Raw genomic sequence first — 21,460 nt, 5'->3', positions numbered from 1 at the left:
TGGGTCTCGGGGCAGAAAACGCTCCCCCAGAGGGAGCTGCGAAAACCTGATGTCTTCAGCCGTTTGATGCCAACTGTATGGAGCACCAGGGGGATGGGTGGGTGTGGGGGGGCAGAATGAGCAGGCAGCAGCTCTGCATGGTCTTAGCATGTGTTAGCCCAAGCGGGTAAACGTGATTCTGCTGAAGCACTGCACATCTCCCCTCAAAACCCAGCAGATGTTTAGCTGCTCGCTTGCTTTACACCACACAGATCTTTAAAGCGCAGATCACCTGCTGGTGGCCAAAATATATTGCTTACCTTGGCAGCTGGGCTTGATTCGGTGTATGGATCCAAATGCTTACGGGAAAAGATGCATTACATGCACCCACAGTGCTACCCAGCCCCTGGCCCCTCTGCTGCTACCTCTGGTTCGTAGCCCTGTGTTAAGGTGGCACAAGTCTTACCCCCACCCCAGCCCCTCCTTGTAGAAGTCATTGAACTCAAATAGCTATTTTAGTGGTAGGAGGAAAATCAGTCTTACTCCTTGTAAAGAAGGAAAAGGTAAAACTTCTGGTTTATTACTTTAAGGTATTAAGTGTCCCACAATTGCATAGCTTGATGGAGCTGCCTTACAGGTTTTGGGTTTTTTTTTTCTTTTTGTCTAAGGTAGGGCTTCTCTGTCATTTTGCCTTATATCTGATCTTAGTCGAGCAGAAGCAATTGCCACTGTGCATTTTGTGGCTGTAATTCCGAGTGCTATAAGTACCATCTGCAGGGGCAGACCCAGGGTCAAGCTGCGCTTGCAGAAACATCCCGGGTTTAGGCTCTCAGCTTCTTTCTCCTTCAAAATTTGCTTGTTCTTTAGATCTCTCCAAGATTAGCTTCAAGCAAAATTGCACTTGGTGTCACAGCCTTGCAGCTTTTCAACTAACCAGCTGAAAGAATACCTTAGGGAAGTAATTTTGTGCCAGCTGGGTTAAACTCGAACAATGCATCACAAACCCCTGCATTTCACAAAGACACATTCCTCTCTCCTCCTTGTGTACCTGCTCAGCTTAACACTCACAACTTATGGCTCCAACTTATGTTTACTCAGTGAATGGTGATGGTGGGTGAAGAAATTGCTCTCCCTCCATGCCTCGACGCAGCTGCTGCCCTCGGATCCCAGCACCTTGGCTGAGGCATTGCGCTGAGAGTGCCAGAGGCAAGCACGTGTTCCCTTCTGCCAGCCCAGCTCTCAGGCTGGCAGCATCGGAGAGGAGCAGGAGAGGAGTTGGGAATGTCTTTAACTACCCCAGCAAATCTTTACAAAACTTATCTGCCAGGGTCGTCTTCTGCCAGCACTTCTTGTGGTGACTGATCTCTCTTGTTAGGGCTCAGGGCTAGATGGTAAGATCAGTATCGTGGCTGTGGTGCTCAGGACAGATAGAGGTCTTGGTCAGTAAATGTTGCAGGCTCCAAAACATGTTTCTGCACAGAACTGTATATCCCTGTCTTGTTAACAAGACCTTGTCATGGGTAAAATCCTCCAGGATATTGCTCCGTCTTCCAGGGGCAGTGGAGATTCCTGAACCCCCACCAGCAGCCCCAAGGAGCTGCCTTCAAGCCAGTCGGTTTGCTTGTGCAAGCGATCTGCAGTCCAATGCGCCACAGGCAAAACTGCTGGGGGCAGAGAGCAAGCAGTGAGCCCCCCTCCTGCTGCCAGCAGCCCTGAAGAAGGGCAGAGTTTGGGAAGTCTGGACCTCTCCCATTGTCTAGTTTGGAAAATTCTTTTTGCCAGCGTTAAGGTAAACGAAACGATGCTTCTCAGGAAAAGCCATTTTCACAAAAGTGAGAGGAAGGGCTGAGCCAGACAAACTGCATGCAAATCAGCTAAGCCAGAAACATGCTTGTTTTGGAAAGGGTGAGCGGGGAAAGTACTTTTTTTTTTTTTTTTTTCATATAAACACCCAAGATAAACACTTTAAGCTGTTTGTCAATTCAGTAGTTTGATTGCATAGCGCTTTACGGTCACTCTGAGCCCTGAAGTCAGGGGGCCAGTCTGGAGGCAGAGATGCCAGGAGGTCTTGAGACATGGGAACAGATGGGCAGTGCGGGTACAAGAGAGCCTGGCTGCAGTGGGATGCTGCTGTTTCGCATCCATGAATGTGGAGTGTGCGGCAGCAACGCTGACAGAGGTGGGCTGTAGGTACTGTAACTCGTTGGGGTCGGTCTGCACTGCAGGGTTCAGTTTCTGTTCTGCTATTAATCATAAGAAATCTAAAATGCACGATTTTGTTTGTTGTTGACCACGTTGGAAGCAGAATGAGATCCTGAAACTAGAGGCAAAGCAATGTTCATATTAAGAGCTTTTCTTATTTACCCAGGGAAATGTTTCTGCTTCAATATAAATTGCAAGAGCATTTACTGAGGGTTGAGTGCGGCTCAGAAGCAGAGAAGGGAGGTGCATTTATACTGATCTGATCTGTAAGCACTGATTGCCATGTGTAAATTACAGCAACCAAGAGATTTAGCACCACAGTGATGTTTAGTGATCCCAGTCCTGGCTCTATACTTGCAAATGGCTGAGCTCCAAGACTTAAAACTTATGCCTGGCTCAAAAGCAGAGACTTCAAGGGTGTCTTTATATTATTTTATGTTAAGTTGGACCTTGTGAGCCTGCCCTTTGAAGAATGCCTCTGCAAACAGAGGCGATGGAAAGTCTTTTGCCAGGAACTGTCTAATCAATCACTCTGTTCTGTTATCTGGGGCTTTGGGGTGTGGTGGGGAAATGCCGATTTCACAAAAGCCTGAACTAAACATCACACCAACTGTGATAAGAGTTACCTCTGTCAGCCAGGGTCTGTTATCTCAGCCACTTGCAACCCGGTGTCTGAGTTTGTAGAGCCCTGCAATAAAACTCCCCTGTCTCAGCAGGATGCTCCGAGTTTGTTTTATACAACTCACAAACCCTCTCACATCCTATTCCACTGCTGCCACAAACAGATGAGCATTTACAAATATAGTTGCTGTGCTCTTTAGCAACACAGTCTCGACAGAGGCAATTATTTGACAAGGTCTACCCAGAAGCTGCGACGCTGTCCCTAACTGGAAGTATTTCCAAATTTCAGCTGCTAGCAAACCTCCTGGTTTTAAGAAAAACATCTTTTTCATTTATACCAAGGTCTGTAGTAGCAGCTGAGTGTGAGCTGCAATAATGGGTGTAATCAGTCAGGTTTTGCTTTCGGTGGGTTGTGACTTTCTTAACCAGACCAGGTCTAATTAAGATCTCACCCTGCGCTAAGAAATTAGCTGCATTTAAATCCAGGGTTTTACACAGGTATAAAAATATTGCAGGAAGATCAGAAATAGGGAATCTTGACTTTTTTTGAGAGCAGTTCTCAATTCCTTTATTTCAATTATAAGAAAAGTCCTTTGGAAGCCTATTTTTACGGTGCATGTTGCTCTCAGACTTTGATGTTTGAATGACAAAATACAATGTGTTGCAGTATTTCAAATTATTTATTTTTCATCCACTAGAAAGGTGAGATTGTTTCCTTAGACATTCAGTAATCTCACATGAGGTTCAAAACTGATTTATAACACACTGGTTATTATCTTACGTGATTTTGGACCTTTATATAACTTAAAGATTTAGGGATATTAAAAAAAAAGGATTGAAGAAAACCTCTTGCAAGGATCATTTATTCAGACCCCCCCCCAGGTATGTATTTCATTTAGTACCAAATACATATAAAGCTCATGTCTGTAGATATAGTAAGCTGGTTTTCCTAGACTGTCAGATAAGCAGAGACAGAGATTCATTATTTATCTTGTTGATTTAAAGTGTTTCTGAATAAGGACTCAAAGCATAAAATCATAAAGCATAACCACCCCGGGGGGGGGGAATATTTTGTTGTGATTTTATTTTTGATGATGTTTATTGCCAGCAGTAACAAAGGGGACACTGTTAGCACAAACCATTTGCTGTTATTCCCCGTCAGAAGTGAACAACGGGTTCCTGTGCTTTGCATAAACACGAGCAGTGATTTGTACCGCCTGAGCAGGCGCTCGGGCTGGAGGACCGCAACTTCCCTTTGTACCTGACGGGGATGCTCCTATTTTTTTTCTGTCACCTGCAGGACCCTGAAGACCAGACAAGAGCACCAGCCTTTTCTTTCATGATCTTTTTTTAACTGATGCTTTTCCCACACTCAAGCTGCATCAGGGTGCAGACCAGAGGTGGTGCTGAGCTCTTCCAAACTCCAAATGTATCTCTGGCGAATCTCTCTCCATCAGTAACTAATGATAGTGTCGAAATTCACTTTTACCAATGAGTTGCCAAAATCCAGATGTAACTTTTTAGTACAGCTTATTTCCCACATAAAGTAGGCATCATACAAACCCATCCATCCCCACATGCCCCAGCACCCACCCTCCCAACTTCTGTTCAGATTTAATGAAATGACAACGTAACGCCCTACGGTGCCCACCAGTCAAAAGCAGACCCTGCTATCCTCTTCTTGACTGCTCTAGGAAAAATTTAGGTGTTTTATTCCCCATTCTTCGTGATGGCACCTGAGCATTTTGTGTAGGTCAATGAATTTAGTCTCAGTACTTTTTTGAGGTTGGGATGACTTAGTATTTGGAGGGACCAGCTGAAGGGAAAAGAGAAAATGGCCCAAAGCCTCTGTAAAGCTTCAAATCCTACATCCAGCCTCAAACTCATCTCACCCAACAACATTTTCTTGAGAAGGGCAAATGTCTTGTCCTAAGGGTTTTTTTACTTCCACCTGGAAAAACTGTCCAGAATAAACTATTGCAGAAAATTCCTCTATCTGGACTCAGTTTAGATTTTTTTTTTTTTTTTGGGGGGGGGGGGGGGGGGGAGGGAGGGGGGAAGGGAGTGTGTTACTCCAGAATAATGCACTTGAGCAAAACCACTGTCTTGGTTTAAAATTCCTTTTGTCCAGATCTCTGTCGGCACAGGGAGCTGTCGTGGATGTCCTTATTCAGGACAGCTCAGCACGGGGACCAGCTTTCTGGCATTGACACAAGTTTTGTGGCCAGCACAACTGACACTTGAGTCTGCAGGCTGCAGGGAGAGATGTATTTCTCCCTGAATGAGTTTTGTCTGTTCTGTTGTTAAAGACCTTGCGTGTGACTGGCAGGTGAAGCCAGGTACAGACCGATGAAGTTTTGGTGGGGAGAGTAAGGGAGCGAAATGAGGAGAGGAGCGAGCAGAAAATGTCCCTGATCTCAGATTCTTGGATGCAGTTAATACAGCTCCAGGGTGGGTTTTGTGGTTTCTTTTTCCCTCCCTGATAAAAGGGAAAATATGGATGTTTTGTTACAAGGTACTTTTCTGAAAATTTAAATATCTGATTTTAAAAAGATGTTTCATTGTTCCCAGATCTATTTCAATTCCACACACACTAGGAACAAAAGTTTTCACCTGGCGAGGAAATGCATGGTTCTCTTCTCTGCACATCTTGTCTCAGGACAGAATTACATGCCTGCATAAAAAATTAATTGCCAGTTAAATAGGGAAACTTAAAGCCTTTACAAAAGTTTAGAAGCCAAAGCTGCTAATATTAAAGCCCAGGGCCAAATTTCCTGTACGCTACACTGTTAAGTGGTGTACAATAAATTGCACCGATCTTGTGGTATATGACTTTATGGGAACCTGAAGTTTTCGAGGCCAGAGGTGGCAAGGGGTGGATGGGAGCCACGTTGTGGCTGGAGCAATGCAGCTCTGCTCTGGGATAACGGGTTTCCCATTCCTGGTTGGTGAATGTTCAAGTTGTTTTGCATCAGGTTGAACAGCAGCTGCTGAATAGAGTGCTCTGCTCTTTGGATTAATCTGGGATGGGCAGAGACCTACAACGCCTGGCCTCTAAGCAATGTGGAGGATGGAGAAACCTGGGTGTCTCACAGCCAGCAATGGTTTAAACTAAGGGGAACCCTTGGCTGTCCCTGTGAGGCCAGCTCCTGGCAGAATGGATCTGCAGGCTTGGGAAGAAAAAAAATGGGTGCAGCATCCATGAGACTTCCATGGTGAAAACTTAAGTGAGAGGTAAAAGTCATGGGAGAGTTTTTGGGACTGAGGTAGTAATGCCAGGATTGCAAAGGCAGAAGGAGTGGGAACCCATCAGGGTCCAGCACAGGGCATGGCGTGGAGACCTCCCAGCCTGGCGCTGCAAAACATGGGTAACTAGGAGAGAGAGCAAGGCTGCTGGGGCTGGGGCTGGGACGGACACTGCTGTGGCCCTGAGGGGCTGTGCAGAAGGAAATCACCTGCCCTGGGAGGTACCAGCCCCAGGCACTGCACGGAGGCATCCATCCCCCTTTGCTGAGCAAATGCTGCAGGATCAGCCCGCAGGTGCTCAGCAGGGGCACCCCCAGGCTGGCCTCACCTTATAGAGGTATTTTCCTCTCACCTGTTCTATTCCTCCGACTTTCCTCAGCTCCCAGCTCCTTTCTCCACCACTCCCAACTCTTCAACAATCTCCAGATCAGAAAATCAGGGTGAGGCATCCCCTTCCTTTCAGGATGGACCCTACGTTACCCCCAGCTGTACTGACGACTGCTCCAGCCTGTACCCTTGCACAAAGCAGAAGCTCAAACTTTGCTTTCATCCTCCTCCTGGTGGCTGTTCCTGAGGCCCTCCAGCCACTCAGAGACATAAAAGATGCATTTGCAGATTTTGAAAATTAAAACCATCTATACAGCCGGTGGGAAGAGATCAGCTTATTTGGTTACTTAATGAAATATAAAGATTATTTTAACCAGTGTAAGCACTATTCGACAGCTTGTGAAACACAGTGGTGGCTTGATGAATGGCTTTCTCCATTAAAAAAAAAATTGCTGCATGATGTCTTTTAAATATTTAATTTATTGGAGTTGGAATGTGCTTGGAGCTGACAGTTAAACAGGAGCTGTTTGCAGTCTCAGTTAACTTTGCTTACTAGGCTGAACAGTCTCGCTCAGTGAATTCCCTCGGTTTTTATACTGAATCTGGGATGACACTTTTGCTGCACAAGTGAGTCAGAAGTTCTGCCTTTTGTCTGCAAAACAGCGTGCCAGGCATTTAACAGTAAAGCTGTGATGGGTATTGACTCCCATCCCGAGTCCGTCGTTAACAAGTCCCCTGCTGTTTACTTTCCTTACTTTTTATTTGATGCACTTTCTTCTAGGCCACCCAGAGAGTTTGTTCAGACACACGTACACACAAAAGCATCTTTTAAAAATCAAATAAACTGAAATCTTCCTGGAGCAAGTGTTCCAGTGGAAACACTGGGCTCCAGATAGAACATCACTGGCAGTGTACTCAGAAGACTATAGGATGGGAAAATTACCCTCCTCTCTCTCTTCATTTTTTCCCTTTGTGTGCCAGCTTGGTCTACAACCAACGTCATGCAAGGGGGATTAAAAAAGAAACAGGCATTTCTGTGAGTTGGGAGTCAAAGACTCTTGGCCTCCCACGTATCTCCTGGCAAGGCTGAGCCCCAGTATGGATTCTCCAGTGTCTATTAAGGATGAAGGTCTGGCAGCAGCCCAGGGCAGTTAATAGGTTCTGTGTCCTCAAATGGTTTTCACGAAACACGCAGGAACTTAATAAGCTTTGAGACCTCCACTCTGCTGGCCAAAGCTGGTGGAACCTGCCAGCGGTTCACAAGGGGATGGGAAGGGAGGAGGCAAAGTGAAGTTGCAAACCTCTGTTTTGTTGCTTGCATTGGCCAGAAAAGCCAGTCCTGCTCTTGGACGGCAAAAGCAAAGCAGTGAACAACTCTCTGGCTGAAACAGTCTTGCTGATGGTGGGGACTGGCTGAGCACCGCTGCCTGCTGAGCTGGCTTGGTGCATGCTGAGCGCTGCTCTGCCACGGGCTGGGGTGGGGTGATGCTTCTCGGAAATGAGCTGCACCAAGGATGGGGTGAGGCTGCGCCACAGACACTGCTAGAACAATTCAGGGTAGTGTCCAGGTCAGGGACCTGGAGATCTTCCCCAGGTGATGGGAGATGTCCTCTGTGGCCATGTCAATGGCACATGTCACTGGGGCGTGATCCTGTCCCTTAGCATGTGTCACCAGCAGCAAAGCTGTGCAGTCCAGCAAAACAGCATCCCGGCTGTAAACTTGCTGTGAACCCGTCATGGGGAAAACACAAATGCCAAAAATCTGTTGGCACGTGAAGTCTTTCACCTTGATTGGAGAACCAGTAAACAAAGTTTGGCATTGCTTAGGTCTTCCCTAAGCTCGATTAGAGGAGAGCTATGGCATTCTTGTGTTTAGGTCAGCATCTGAACCAAAAATACCTGTTTTCATAGTGGTTCAGCTTAGAATAGCATTGGCTTTCTCTCCTGTTAGAGTGAATAAAACCTTAATAAGGCGTAGATGAGGGTTATTATTTTGGTTTAGGGTTGTTTTTTCTTGTTTAAGAATTGGGTAAATTTTGAAATGAAACATTTTTAACATGAATTAAAAATTAATTGCCTGAATACCATAAAACAAAACAGATCTGTTTTTCCTCTGCTTTCCAGAGCAAGCTATAAAATATGTCTCAGGCACCCTTAAATGCATTTTCAATAAATCAGCTATTCATATAAAAATTGTCTGTTTGTACTTTGAAGTAGGAGGTAGGGATTTTTTTTCTTGTACTCTTATATAGGATGTGGTAGGAAAGGATGTGACCAGTTACATTCCCCATGAGACATAAGGATGTGGCTGGCACAGTGCAGAGCGAGGTGGTTCCATTCCGGCTTGAGATATTCTATGATTCTGTGTTTCTGTGTAGGATTTGGATAGTCATCGATCTTTTTTTGAGTCTAAAATGAAAGAATTGGGGAGTGAATCTAGAGTGGATGAACAGGGAGACCCAAAGGAGATGAAGGTGGCATCAGGGTGTGTATCAGATCTCCGTGGTGTAACCACATCTGGATCTGTCGCCCTCCACCAGTGCTCTTGGCACTGGAACGATGTGGTGGCAGAGCACAAGGGACTTGGGGAAAGAGGAGTGAGGCCAAGTGCCAGATTCCCAAATTACTGGTTTATAATTACTGCAGCCCCTTTGAGAAGACAATCCCAAAGGCATCACTCACACTCATGACAAAATCCCTCAGTCAAATGAAAACCATTCCAGAGCAATGAGAGCCATCCCTGAACCGGCAGAGTGTTTGACCAGACTGAAGCTGCGTGGCTTTCCTTCTCTGTTCCCGGGCACTGTGATGAGGAGATGCTTGCAAGGGTGAAGCCACGAGATGCCCCAGGTCATTATCAGACCCTATAAATGCAAAACAGTTGCTTTTCCCAGGAACTACAGATTGTTCTCTAGATGTTAAACAAGGTCCCTCCGTGTTTGTGCTTCCTATGTCAAGGTGGTTTGGGAGAGGATGGGAATTCAGAGCAGGAAGGGTACCGGGACCAACTTGTTTCCATTCCTCTCTCCTCACTAAGAGTGTCCTCCACAGCATAAATCCTCTACAGGCCAAAATAAAGGTCTTTTCTCAGTACAGAAAAAAACAACAGATACTTGTTCATCCAAATAATTTTTGCTGTTCAATGCACCACATTTCTTCTAAATCTTGGGAGCTGTATCACATCCCTCCAGTGATCAAACTGTTTTCCAAGTGGTTGCCTAGATAACCTGCCTGTTTTCCTCAAATTAGTCCAGCCAAACCTCTTTCTCTGAACATTCGTCCCCTCATTACACTGACTTTGCAGATGAGGACTTGCTGGCGTAAACAGTGATTTAAAAAATTTATTTTGTGGCAAATGTTCCACAGCTTCCTTTCCAATGTCTTACAAACTACAGAAAGAGCATCCTGGATGCCCTCAGTCTTTTGTAAGAGGGATGAACGAAGCATCACTCAGCCTTTGAGATCAATATTAGCTCGGTTTTACAGGTAGTCTGTACAGAAAAACAGCCTGAAGTTTCATGCAGAGCCCACAGTAGAAAAAAAGGCATTAGTTTTTAAACTTTTTAAACTTCCTTGCTATTGAGCTATGAAATATCAATATTTTTTGTTGCAAACCTTGCTTCCCTCTTCAGCCACAACAGTTTTGTTTACACTACGTGCTTTTTATTTTTCTACCTGCCCCCCGCCTCATTTGTGTTTTGTTAAGAAGAACCGTAAGAAAATTGAATGGAAACAAATTAAGCATGAGCGTGTTCAGATAAGAATGATTATTTGACATTATAGCAATAGGATTATGGAACACGCACTGTAAGCAATGATAGGGACAAAATCCCAGCTAGTTCTGAGACAGAGCTAGGTCGGTTCATTAAAAGCCGCGATAATAAGATAAATTTTATTATGGTATGTAAAAAAAAAAAAAAATCCTTTCTCACCTTTTGTTCAGCATACCATGAGTGGGATGCAGTCAGATGCTTGCCTCTAAGCTTGGAGCCAGGCTGGCGTCGCTGGTGCTTTAGGTCTATGGGAGGTATTTTAATTCCTGTCCCAGAACCTGTTGCAGCTGGGAGGCTGGAACTGAGCCTTGCATGCAGCAGTTTAAGTCTGAGCTCAACATTTCCCAAGCTCTGCTGAGACACCAGGATGCCGGACTAGCACGTTCCTAAGCACCTCTCTCCCCCGGCTGCTGTTTTCCAGGTTTATGTCACCATGCAGCACTATGGAGTGAACGGGTACTCCCTCCACGCCATGAATTCGCTGAGCGCCATGTACAACCTCCACCAGCAGGCAGCCCAGCAAGCCCAGCACGCCCCCGACTACAGGCCCTCGGTGCATGCCCTCACCCTGGCAGAGAGACTGGCTGGTAAGAACAACTCATGGCTTTTGCTGTTCCCTGGGGAAAAAAAAAAAAAAAAAACAAACCAACAAACTTGTTGCTTGCACTGAGTGAAACTGTTCTTCAGGAGTTGGAGTGTGACCTAGCTAACTGACGTGGTGTGCTCCTGAGAAGTGGCCATGTGGCCGAGGTCTGCTGGTGGCACGTGCCCTCCAGTGTTAGTGGCCAGTGGACCTGGCTGCAGGCTGGACCCCAATGGCTGGGGAGCCCGGCGGTGGGCAGGGACACAGCCCCACTATATGGGACTGAAGAGAGAGAATTAAAAAGGCACTGAAATACATTTTCACAACTGAAAAAAAAAAAAAAAAAAGCAGAAAATTTTACTTCCTTGTCAGTAAATAACAGCACGATGAATATGAGCATGCAGTGAATTGGATTTCCCCACCGAAGGGCCCAGGACTTGCATCCCCTAACAGCCATCTGCTGTCATGCCAGGCCATAGCCGGTTCTTCCACGTTGCCCCTTCTTGCAACTATTTTCCACTTCTTGTTCTACCAAACACTCTTTCCGGAAAGCAATCTTCATTTGGATCTTCTTTGGGTCTCGCCTTGACCCATTTCTTCCTGGGGATCCCAGACCTTGTCTGGGTGACACTTTCTTGCAGGTCCTGCTGGCTCCTTCTCTGTTGCTTTTGTATTTTGCCTTCCACAAAAGAACTTTTTTAGGCTCAAAGTAAGTCACATGTGACTTTACCCAGAGAGTGTTATTTACACAGTATTCTTGATGGTGGAACAGTGGGACAGGAGCTGCTGCTGCAGAACATCTGATCTGTTTTTCTGTGTTCAGCGGTGATGAGAGCACTACATCAATACTGTCATTAGAAGGAAGGGCAAAGTCCAGATAGTATGTTATGATTTGGTAGGGGGAATTGTTCAAAAATAATTGATGGAGACCTGAGAATATTTGGTATGGTAGGGCAAATATATCTGTTCTACATTTTAGCCTACTGCAAAACACTCAGATCTGGCTGAGATCATCAAAAGCTACTGCAATGCGAAAGGTCAACAGCTGCAACATCACCGTTTTGGTCAGGGCTTGGATGCGGTGTGGTAGAGCAGACCTAGGAACCGGTATGCTGAAGTTAAAGCAAAAAGTTACTACAGATGTGATTCTAGAGATGTTCCCAGAATGGAACGATCTTCCCTGACTGTCTGAAAATTACACATCTGTTTTAAGATGGCTTTCTAGTTGTCTGATGCTAAAGGAGAAATTAAAAAAAAGTGGAGTGGCTCCTTCCAGCCTAGAGTAAGTGGAAAAAAATTATATACCCAGACAACTTTAATGGGCTAAATTTAAGAGATGTGGGCTTAAGCCAAAATAAGGATGCAGAAGTCTCAGGACAGTCTTCTTAAGTGGGTAGTCCATGAAGGCACAGTGATAAAGGTCTCAGACTCTTTGGATCGGTGAACCACAGCTGAATCTCAAATCTTCATGCCAACAACATTCCCTTACCCAGCTGCTAGCAGTGACCTCCTTAACACGGTTCCTCAGACCGCTCGCTGTGGCCTGTGGGATCTCTGGGGGGCCATAGGTCACAGCTGGGAGTCTCTGAACCAAAGTGGGATCAAGGAGACCTGGACTCTAATCCTGGCTCTACTGCTGGGCTGCAGAGTGGTGACAGCTGGACACTTCCCTTGTTCTGGTCATCCATCCCCTCCTTCCCTCCCCCTTTCAGCATGTGGGTGGTCAGACGGGGGCAGATAGCCCTGAACTCTGCGATGTGTCTTGCCAACCTTGGGGCTCGAGGTGCCCCTTTCCTAGGTGCAAGGATCTCTTGAAAGTTTTTTGTTGATCACCTGTTTCTTTTACAATAGAGCATGGAGGACCTAATGTCTTTGATGCTAACTAGGGAAAAAGCAGAGGGAGATTGAAAAAAAAGATATCAAAAAAGCTATTCTCATATTCTTGACCGGGGGATTCAATTGGTTTTCTGACCTCTTATCTTTAAAATTAATAACCCTCCTGGAAGACTTTCCAAATTAAATCCCATGGTTCCCTTGTCTGCTTATCATCGGTGGGTAGGCATTATATACCTACGAGCTGGTTCCTTTGCAGCTGCTTCACATTCTGTTACTTCTGAATATCTTTTGGTGTGGGTTATAGATCTCATTTGCCTTCCAGGGACAGTCAGAATAAAGCAGCACAAAAGCAAATGACCTTAAGTCAGAAAACAGAGGTTTCTGATTGTAACTGCAAAGCCTCACCTGCAATTTATATTCTCCTTCTTGCATAAAGCCCGAAAACATAGTTAAAACATTAAAATAATTGGTGGTTGGCTCTCGTCAGAGTGGCCAAGCTTAATGCATGAGCTGCCACCTCTGGGGAGCTGGTAGGTCTAACCTCTACTCTAGAAATTCAGGAATATTCCAGCCTGCAGGTAGGGTGTTTAACTAGTGTCCTTTCTCCTGGTTTCTTGCACTTGAAACACAAACATTAGCTTTGTAAAACCTTTTGGGGTAGCTTCAACTTCTTGTCCTGGAACATCCCTTCTGCTTGCCTGGCTGCGCTGTGAGCTGTGCCTGAATGCATCGAGGATGGTCTCTTCGCCTTTGAAGTGGCAGCTATGACCAGCGCTTTAACTCCCCGAGGAGCTCCGATACCTTGAACACAAAAGTCTCTTGTATGCACCCAACGCTATATTGTGTTTGGCCAAAGACCTTTAGCCTGATCACGTCTTTTCCAGGTTGCCAAACCCACGCTTCCTTGGCAATCGCCCAGAAAGGCGCTGCAAATGCTGACCTAGAATGAAACAGCTGGAAGTTTGGAAGAGGAATGTTTAAGCGGCACAAAGCTGATTTGCTACGCTCGTTAGCCAACGAATTTGGAACCTGGCTGTGTGGTTCTGGGGCTGGCCTGACAGCGGGTTTTGTTTTATTGTTTAGATTCGTGCCATGATGCTCGTGACAAAAGCACAAATAAACAGCATGAAGAGCCTTCATCTGGCTCCGCGCGGTGATAATGCTGACTTTTCTTCCTGTTAGGTTGTTTTCTAGTGTGTTCGTTCCTCCCTTCTACTGGAAGTCACATTCTTAACAGAATTAAAAATGATACCAGACACTGCTCTTTCTGCATTTCCCCTTTGAGAGCAAACCTCTCGCCAGACTATTTCATTCCAACACTGTAGCACAGCGTGTCCCAACTTGCATAATAAAGGTTGGGGTTTTTTCATTTTAAAGTAACTTATTTTCATTGATTTAAGATCTTTTTACTCCTGCTAACTGTTGCGCAATAATAACGCCTCTGGTAAAATAATAAGTCCTTTACTGTTGGCCTCAGATTTTCCCCAGTCTGAGTGTCTTCTCTGCCCTGAATTTTGCAAGCCCAGTTTGCAAAGTCAGACCTCGAGAGCAGCTCCTCTACTGAGAAGAGCCCAGCACATGATCTCTGGGCTTGCAGTCAGTGGGGCTGGACTTGGTCCTGGCTGGTGTTTCCACCCCAGATGCTGGAGAGTGTCCACACTCAGCAAAGCGCGTGCTTTCAAGCTAAACGCACATAAGCACATGAGCTTAAGCACTTTCCTGAACCGGAGCCCAGAACAGCTCTCCAACACCACGTCTTGAAGACTACAGTGAGCTACGTACGAGACACTAAAGGCTCAGCCTGGTGTCTGTGAAGTTGCATGTCTTCTAATGCAGCTGCAGCCAGCAAAACGAGCAGGAGGCAGCTGTGTTTGAGCTGCATGGATCTTCCCACCCACCAGCACCATGCATCACGGTAGCGTTGAAGCCTGCCAAAGCTCTGCCCTGGGCTTCAAGGAGGACACAACACATAATGTTGGACCCCTATGTGATTACAACGGTGAATCTCCTCACCTTGTTTTTAATTGTGTTTCTTAATGAAGGAGGCTTATGCCATGGCGGGGTCTGGGCATCTGTGTGTCCTGGCCCACGGATGTTGGAGCAGATTGGCTTATTTTGACCAAATTTAGCACTGGAGCCTCAACAGTTTCCACAGCTGTCATAGAAAGAGGTTACCTCTCCAGAACAGGCTTTCTAGTCAGAGGTTTTATCTTCTGGGACACCTCAGTTAACTAGAAATATCTATGTATGTATTTTATTAGATCTAATGCCATGAAGAAAAAATGTTTTCTGTGTTCATCTGGTGCTAGCAAGTGTTTTATTCGACTGTCAGCATACAAATTCCAATAATTAAATTGGCCACTTTTCTTGTCTTCCAACGGCTGTACATTTCAAGACATCATTTTGGAGGCACGTTATGGATCCCAGCACCGCAAACAAAGGCGAAGTCGCACAGCCTTCACCGCCCAGCAGCTGGAGGCACTGGAGAAGACCTTCCAGAAGACTCACTACCCAGATGTGGTGATGAGAGAGCGGCTGGCTATGTGCACAAACCTACCTGAAGCCAGAGTCCAGGTACAGATATTTTCTGGGTTTGCGAGCGGGGATGCTTAAAGGGTGTTAGTGGGGTTCCCAGAAGGTTGACAGTTCCCCTGACTTTTCAAGATTCTTCCAGTGTAATCAAAGATTTTGGGCAGTAAAGTTGCCAGGCGTGGGGGTGGGGGGAATAAAATCATCTGAAGTCACACATCTGCTAAAGAAATTCTTAATCCACACGCACATTTTTTGAATTTAGGATTGTCTGAAGTGTACACTGGTTTTCATTTGTTCTTTCACATTTCTTTGGGGGAAATTTTAGAAACGTCAACAGAAGTCTACTTATTTATTTATTTGCAAGGCTTTTCTGGCTTTCTCAGAAGAGCAGAAACCCAAGTAATTCCAGCTGCTCTTTTCCACCAGTGTCAATATTTGTAACATCTCAGGCCAAGGTTTGGTTTTGTGGTGTGGGTTTTTTTTTTAGTTTCAACTAGCACAACGTGCTTCATAACCTGCTGGTGGGGAAGTTCTTGCATTTCTGGGCTTTAAAAGACTAAATAGCAAGTTCTTCAGTGTGAAGTGAAAAGCAGTAGAAAAAAGCCCTATTCTCTATAAACGTCAAGACACTTCGAACTTCAAAATCTGTGTTTCCTCATCTAACTAACCAAACAACACCAACAAGATTTGCAAATCTATTATTCCAATCTAGGTTTACTGATTTAGGTTAAAAAAAATTCGGATTCCCTCTCCTCCTTCCCTAAATTCAGTTCCCAGATAAGAACTTATGCCTTTAATGACTTATTTTGAGTGTTGCTGCCATAGTTTCGGTACACTTAGAACTGAATGGTTTTAGAAACTGAGAGAGCACTGTACTGTAAACCAATGTAATGTTATCAAACTCAGCTGTAAGACATTCTGGTTGGACACAGCTGCCTGAACACTTTAGGAAAAAAAACCACAAACCCCCAGAAAACACCACCAGTGGAGTGGCTTAAAGAATCAACATAAAGGCCGGAAATTTTAAAAATATATTTGCTGTGCTATTTGTCGAAGCACTGAAAACAGCTAGAGCTCTTAAGATCCAACAAAGTGAAATGGCATTTGGGCACAGTGGGTTTGCAGTTACTCATTACTTGGTGTTCCCCTGAAGCTCCCAGTCTGAATGATGCTGAATTTGACACTAAGCTGGATTCTCACTGGTTTTCCCCCTTTGTGGCACTGAAGGTTTGGTTCAAGAACCGGAGAGCCAAATTCCGGAAGAAGCAGCGTAGCCTGCAGAAGGAGCAGCTGCAGAAACAGAAGGACTGTGAAGGGAGCCACAGCGAGGGAAAGACGGAGCCGCCCATGCTGGAGACCCAAGCCACCACCCCGGAATCTGAGAAGGTCCAGAGCCTCCCGAGTGAGGTAGGCACAGACCTCAACCTAACCCTGTCGGAGCAGTCAGCCAGCGAGTCGGCGCCCGAGGACCAGACTGACAGAGAGGAGGAGTTTAAGAGCACCTTGGATGAGGCTAAAGTGGACAAGAGCCCTGGTGTGGACAGCAAGGCCTTGAACTGCAAGAGAGCAAGCCCAAAAGCAGGTGAGGGGCATCATCTTGATGGGGTGGTGGTGTCAGGACCTGGCATTTCCAAGGGCAGTGCTGGTGGTTGGGTCTAGTCCCTTCACTCCCTACGGTGTGGGTGCTTGCAGGTTGGCTGCCCAGACTTGTCTTCTTGTCCCCAGCACTAAACGGGTTCCACAGAGGGTATGATGCTTATTGTAGCAGGAGCACAGAAAGAGCAAAGACCTCCTGCTCAGGTTAAAGCCTGGCGAGAACAGTGGCAGCAAGAAAGCCATAGCAAAGAGGTCAGCCCCATTTCCACGCTGTAAAATGCCAAGTGTGGAAAAGACACACGCTCAGCTCTCCCGAGCTAACACAGCCCCTCTCGTTTACCCTCCTGGTGCAAGAGAGAAGCCCTTGCTGCTGTCCAAACCCTACCGGGGTGTAGATCAGCACCTGCATCCAGCCTGTTGAAATAACCCCCATCCCCTCTGTCTCCTGCTACAGAGTCCCCTCTCAGCGCGACGGTGACGCCTTCATCCAGCAGTGGCCTGGCTCAGACTCACTCCTACTCCTCCTCGCCCCTGAGCCTCTTCCGCCTGCAGGAGCAATTCCGCCAGCACATGGCAGCCACCAACAACTTGGTCCATTACTCCTCCTTCGAAATGGGGACACCGTCTGCCATGCCCTACTTGGGCATGAATGTCAACATGGCGCCGCTGAGCTCTCTGCACTGTCAGTCGTACTACCAGTCACTCTCCCACGCTCAGCAGGTCTGGTCCTCACCCATCCTGCAGGCCTCCAGCTCCCTTCCAAGCCTGAACAGTAAAACGACAAGTATTGAGAACCTAAGGCTCCGGGCGAAGCAGCACGCGGCATCCCTTGGGCTCGACACCCTACCCAACTGACTGCCAGCTGAGCTACCATTGCCCATGAGAAGATGCACCAGAGGTTGGCACTAGACATGTCACTCCTTGAACCGCCCCCCACCTTCACCTCTTCCTGGAGTAAGGTGCTCCCTTTCAGGGAAAACTTTGCATTTATTAACGTCTTATTAGCGCCACGATTGCATCAGACATTGCTACTGGCCTGGTCTTCACTAAATATTTAAGGAGAAAGGGGGAGAGGATGTATGTTCAGACAGACAAACTGTCCTCTGGACTGCCGTGAGTTAAGCCTGTAACCTTCAGGAGAAGCCCCCTTTCCTCATCCCCGCGATAATGTGCCAACTGTGTTATATACAACTTTCTTTTGTTGTTGTTGCGTTCTCTGGGAAAAGAAAGAGCCCCGCTTCGTCTTGTATATAGTTTATAATGTTGACAGCACCCATCACCTGCGTGTTACTGTCAGTGTTACAGAACTGTGACCTCTTTTGCTTTTATTCCCCCTTCCTTCCCAAATTTAGTAGCTAGTATCAAAGTTACCAATCAGCCATCCTCCCGACCTCAGCTCATAGCTAGCTGCTCTTCTTGGGTCAGCATCCAAAAGGCGTTTATAGCAAAGAGAAACGATTGTGCACTTCACCGCTCCACTTCTCCCTTCTCCGCTAAAGCTAATTTTATAACAGCCAGGAAATAATATGAAGGTGAATTTCCTGTTTAAGCACTTCCTATAAGGCAAGATTTTTTCATTTACTTTTTAATAGCACTTGTTCAAAGCCAGAGGACAAAATATTGGCCAAATGCTGCTGGCTGGGGAGAAAAATGAAAGTCAAATTCACAGGATTATTTTTGATCTAGATTGTTTCCTCTTTGATCTTCAGTGAAGTGTAAACTCCTCTATTTACAAATTACGGGGTTTTCTTTTTGGAGAGCATTTTGGTCTAACTTTGACAATAGAGAATAATAAAAACTTCGTATGAACTCCTGGTGTGTTCATACACCATGAATTATATGGTTCTTTGACAAAAACTTGATTAATGCAAGCTGTGTCTAGGAAAAAGCTCTGATCACCAAATTCTACCCTCGAGCCCTGCAGCTTCAGAAACTGGTTAGCAAGTGAAAATGTAACAAGTGAAAAATGCTGAAATGCTGGAGGCAAAGCAGCTGATAAGCACAGACTTTATATTCTCTTTGTTTTTGCTGGAGCTGAGGGGGAATAGATAAACTTGCCAAAAATGTAGGGTTTGCAAGTAACCAAAACTCACCAGCTTCAAAATTATTTCAGTGAACAGTTTCAGCCTCGTTTCATTGGAACGACCCATCATTCGACCTAGGGTGGTTGTCCTTGTTGAGAAGCATTGCTTCTGCCAACTCAAATCACATCTTTTTTTGCCAAATCAAATAAATCCTTTGAACCCACTGCTGTTATCCTGAGCACGAGGGAGAGATGACATCCCTGTCTAATCTCTGGTACTGCCTAGGACCAAAAAATCCAGACTGACTCTATGGCAGGTGATAGGTTTGAATCCCAGGGGTATCAGCCACATCTGCCACTGGGCAGAGCTGTGCTAATTTACCACAGATGATCAGCTGGTCCATATTTGATTTAACCATGAAGTGTAGACCCACAGCCTACAACCCCTCTCACTCCCACCTTGCTTCATATCAGGGCAGAAGCCAGCGGTCAAATTACCTCTTTAAAGACGGTGGGAAAGAGTGTTCTCAACTCCACTAATGCCTCTTGAAAAAGCACCTAACTCCTGCAAAAAGAGACGTGAGAACAGCCAAGTTTAATGGGAAACGGTGTTTTATCCCTCATAAAGTTGTAGCAAGAGCAGACCTCTGGAGGGGGCAGCTCATCGATTGCACCAGCTTTCAAGGAAAATGGAGCATCTTCCTTCAATATTTCTGTTGTGCCAGACGCTTTAGTTTTGGGCTTTTCTCCCCTGCTTTAGTTTTCCTCACTTTGTCAAATCAGCCCCCGTGACCAGCGGGCAGAATTCTTCACATTGCCAAAACCAAATGTATTTGTAGGAAGTAGATTTTTGGCTGCCGCTTTCAAAGGAGTCTGATTAAATTAAAACCACCAAAGTACATTTAGTGTCTCCAAAAAGATCCTTTGAAAGCCCCAGCTTTCATTTCTTGTAGCCTGTCACTCAATCCAGGGACACCAGAACAAAGCTTTAATTTTTCTCCTCCTCTTTCCTCCAAAAGCTATATCCACCTTTATTTTTTCTGCCTCCCGCTAACCTCAGCTCATTTGTAGACTATGGAGTTGCTTTGCCAGAGCAGAGTAACTGCAAGTTTAATTAATGCCCTTTTCTGATGTTGCGCCCTGATGCCAGTCTAGACTGGCTGATGAAGCTAACAAGGGTGGTAACTGGCAGTGAGACCAGATCTGGACTTCAGCTCTTCTTTAAGTAATAAAAGAGGCCCATGAAGTGGCAACTCATGTCAGTGGATGTTTCAGGCAGAGCACAGAGGGTTGCAGTTGCACTTGTACCGCCCCAGGTAAGACGGGCATCTCTTCTCTGCCCAGGTACTGTGGGGCTGGAAAGGGTGACATCAGCTCAGATCAGGGCCAATACAGCCTTACTGTAGGTCACAGTGGATACCACGGCATCTGCCACAGGAAGGTCAAAACGTGGATTTATACCCTGCTTCTGCAAGGTGAGGACAGGGAATGCAGGAGATAAGCTTGCTTGATCCACTGCTAGATTTGCCGTGACCCTCCAAAGGGAGATGAGACCTTCCCCACTGAGCCACGGAGGGAAATTCTTTCCTGTGCCTCAGTGTAAAAATTCATTTTAACATTCACGTCTCAACCGCCCCTGGTGCCTGACCCCCATGGTATTGCTGACATCCTCATAGCAGGCTTGGAGCAGATACTGGGAACTTCCCAGACAGAGCATCTGGCATGCCATTAAAACCACGGACATCAGGATGAGGCCAGCACAGCTCACAAAGTAAACTGGGAGAGGAGACATCCAGATCTCCATCAGCCCCTGAAGATGTCTGTCCAGGGTCATCCTCATCTGCCTCTGCATGGTGCAGCAGCTGACTGAGGTGTGGCTGGTCCTGGACCAGGGCATGTGAATATTTCTTAGGTGGAGATTATTTCTCCCATTCTGAATCAGGATGAAAACATCTAAAATTTAAAAATAAACTGAAGAAAAACATATTGCCTTAAATATACATGAGCCCCTGAAGTATTTTATGTGAAGTTTGGGTTTTATCTTCTTATGGTCAAAATTAAACATCTTCAATGGGAGTAAGCTGTCACATAAAGCCAAAATTGATTTGCAAATGAAAAAAAGCAAGAATTTAGGCTCCTGGTTCCTGAAAGTTTTATAATGCATTATCCGTCAAAACTGACTCTTTCCTGCATACTGTTTTAATGCCCCTGGGCCTTCGGGCTTTTTCTGACACAAGAAAAAAAAACCAAAAACCCCAAACCCACAGGGAGAAACTCCCCATCCAATTCCAGCCTGTGTGCTTGGTGAGTGGCAATTCTGGCCATTCGTCTTTAAACTTTACAAACCTGGGCACCTTTTCAGGTGGGAAGAACTGCAGATCTCCCCTGATGTGCAATGTGAGGTCTGCTTGTTCCCTTGCCATTCGCCAGCCCCAGCTTTTCAGGAGAAAGAGGTTGATGATGGATCCACAGAAACAAAATGGAATGAGGTTCCCCTTGCCTCACTGCCCAGGCACAGATCTGATGCATTTTAACAAACACTGCAGCTGGATATAACAAAGTTTCTTCCATCACAGGCATGAAACGCCTGGAGTGTAACCCAGAGATCCTACCTTATCAGACAGATGAACTATTACAGGGGGGAAAAAAAGCTCTGTCTTCTCTGGATGCTGTGCCAACCTGGTGCCAGGGCAGGGCACCCCTGGTACAGCTTCAGCTACAGGAACATAAATGTAAAAAGAG

At 45.9% G+C, this 21,460-nt stretch overlaps 1 protein-coding gene across 2 annotated transcripts; it reads left to right on the top strand.

The window, feature by feature from the left end:
• The first annotated feature begins 10,566 nt into the window (after window positions 1–10,566).
• On the top strand, window positions 10,567–17,550 carry DMBX1 (diencephalon/mesencephalon homeobox 1). Of its 2 annotated transcripts, none has more exons than XM_040611162.1 (4): window positions 10,567–10,733; window positions 14,946–15,141; window positions 16,327–16,681; window positions 17,150–17,550. In XM_040611162.1, exons 1-4 carry the CDS (start codon window positions 10,582–10,584, stop codon window positions 17,548–17,550), a joined length of 1,104 nt encoding a protein of 367 aa, XP_040467096.1. In that variant the 5' UTR covers window positions 10,567–10,581. The 2 variants fall into 2 exon arrangements, with proteins under 2 accessions (XP_040467096.1, XP_040467095.1); XM_040611161.1 differs by having other exon boundaries at window positions 10,570–10,735; window positions 14,963–15,141.
• Window positions 17,551–21,460: the final 3,910 nt, after the last annotated feature.

Source organism: Falco naumanni, chromosome 11, assembly GCF_017639655.2.
Source record: "Falco naumanni isolate bFalNau1 chromosome 11, bFalNau1.pat, whole genome shotgun sequence".
NCBI lineage: Eukaryota > Metazoa > Chordata > Aves > Falconiformes > Falconidae > Falco > Falco naumanni.
The sequence above is the reverse complement of the archived record's forward strand: the minus strand, read 5'-3'. Positions and strand labels throughout refer to the sequence as shown.

Coding starts and splice junctions, on each gene's coding strand:
- DMBX1 (XM_040611162.1), top strand. CDS start 10,582: ATGCAGCACTATGGAGTGAACGGGTACTCCCTCCACGCCATGAATTCG. Junction 15,142..16,326: donor TACCTGAAGCCAGAGTCCAG/GTACAGATATTT, acceptor GTGGCACTGAAG/GTTTGGTTCAAGAACCGGAG. Junction 16,682..17,149: donor GAGAGCAAGCCCAAAAGCAG/GTGAGGGGCATC, acceptor CTCCTGCTACAG/AGTCCCCTCTCAGCGCGACG.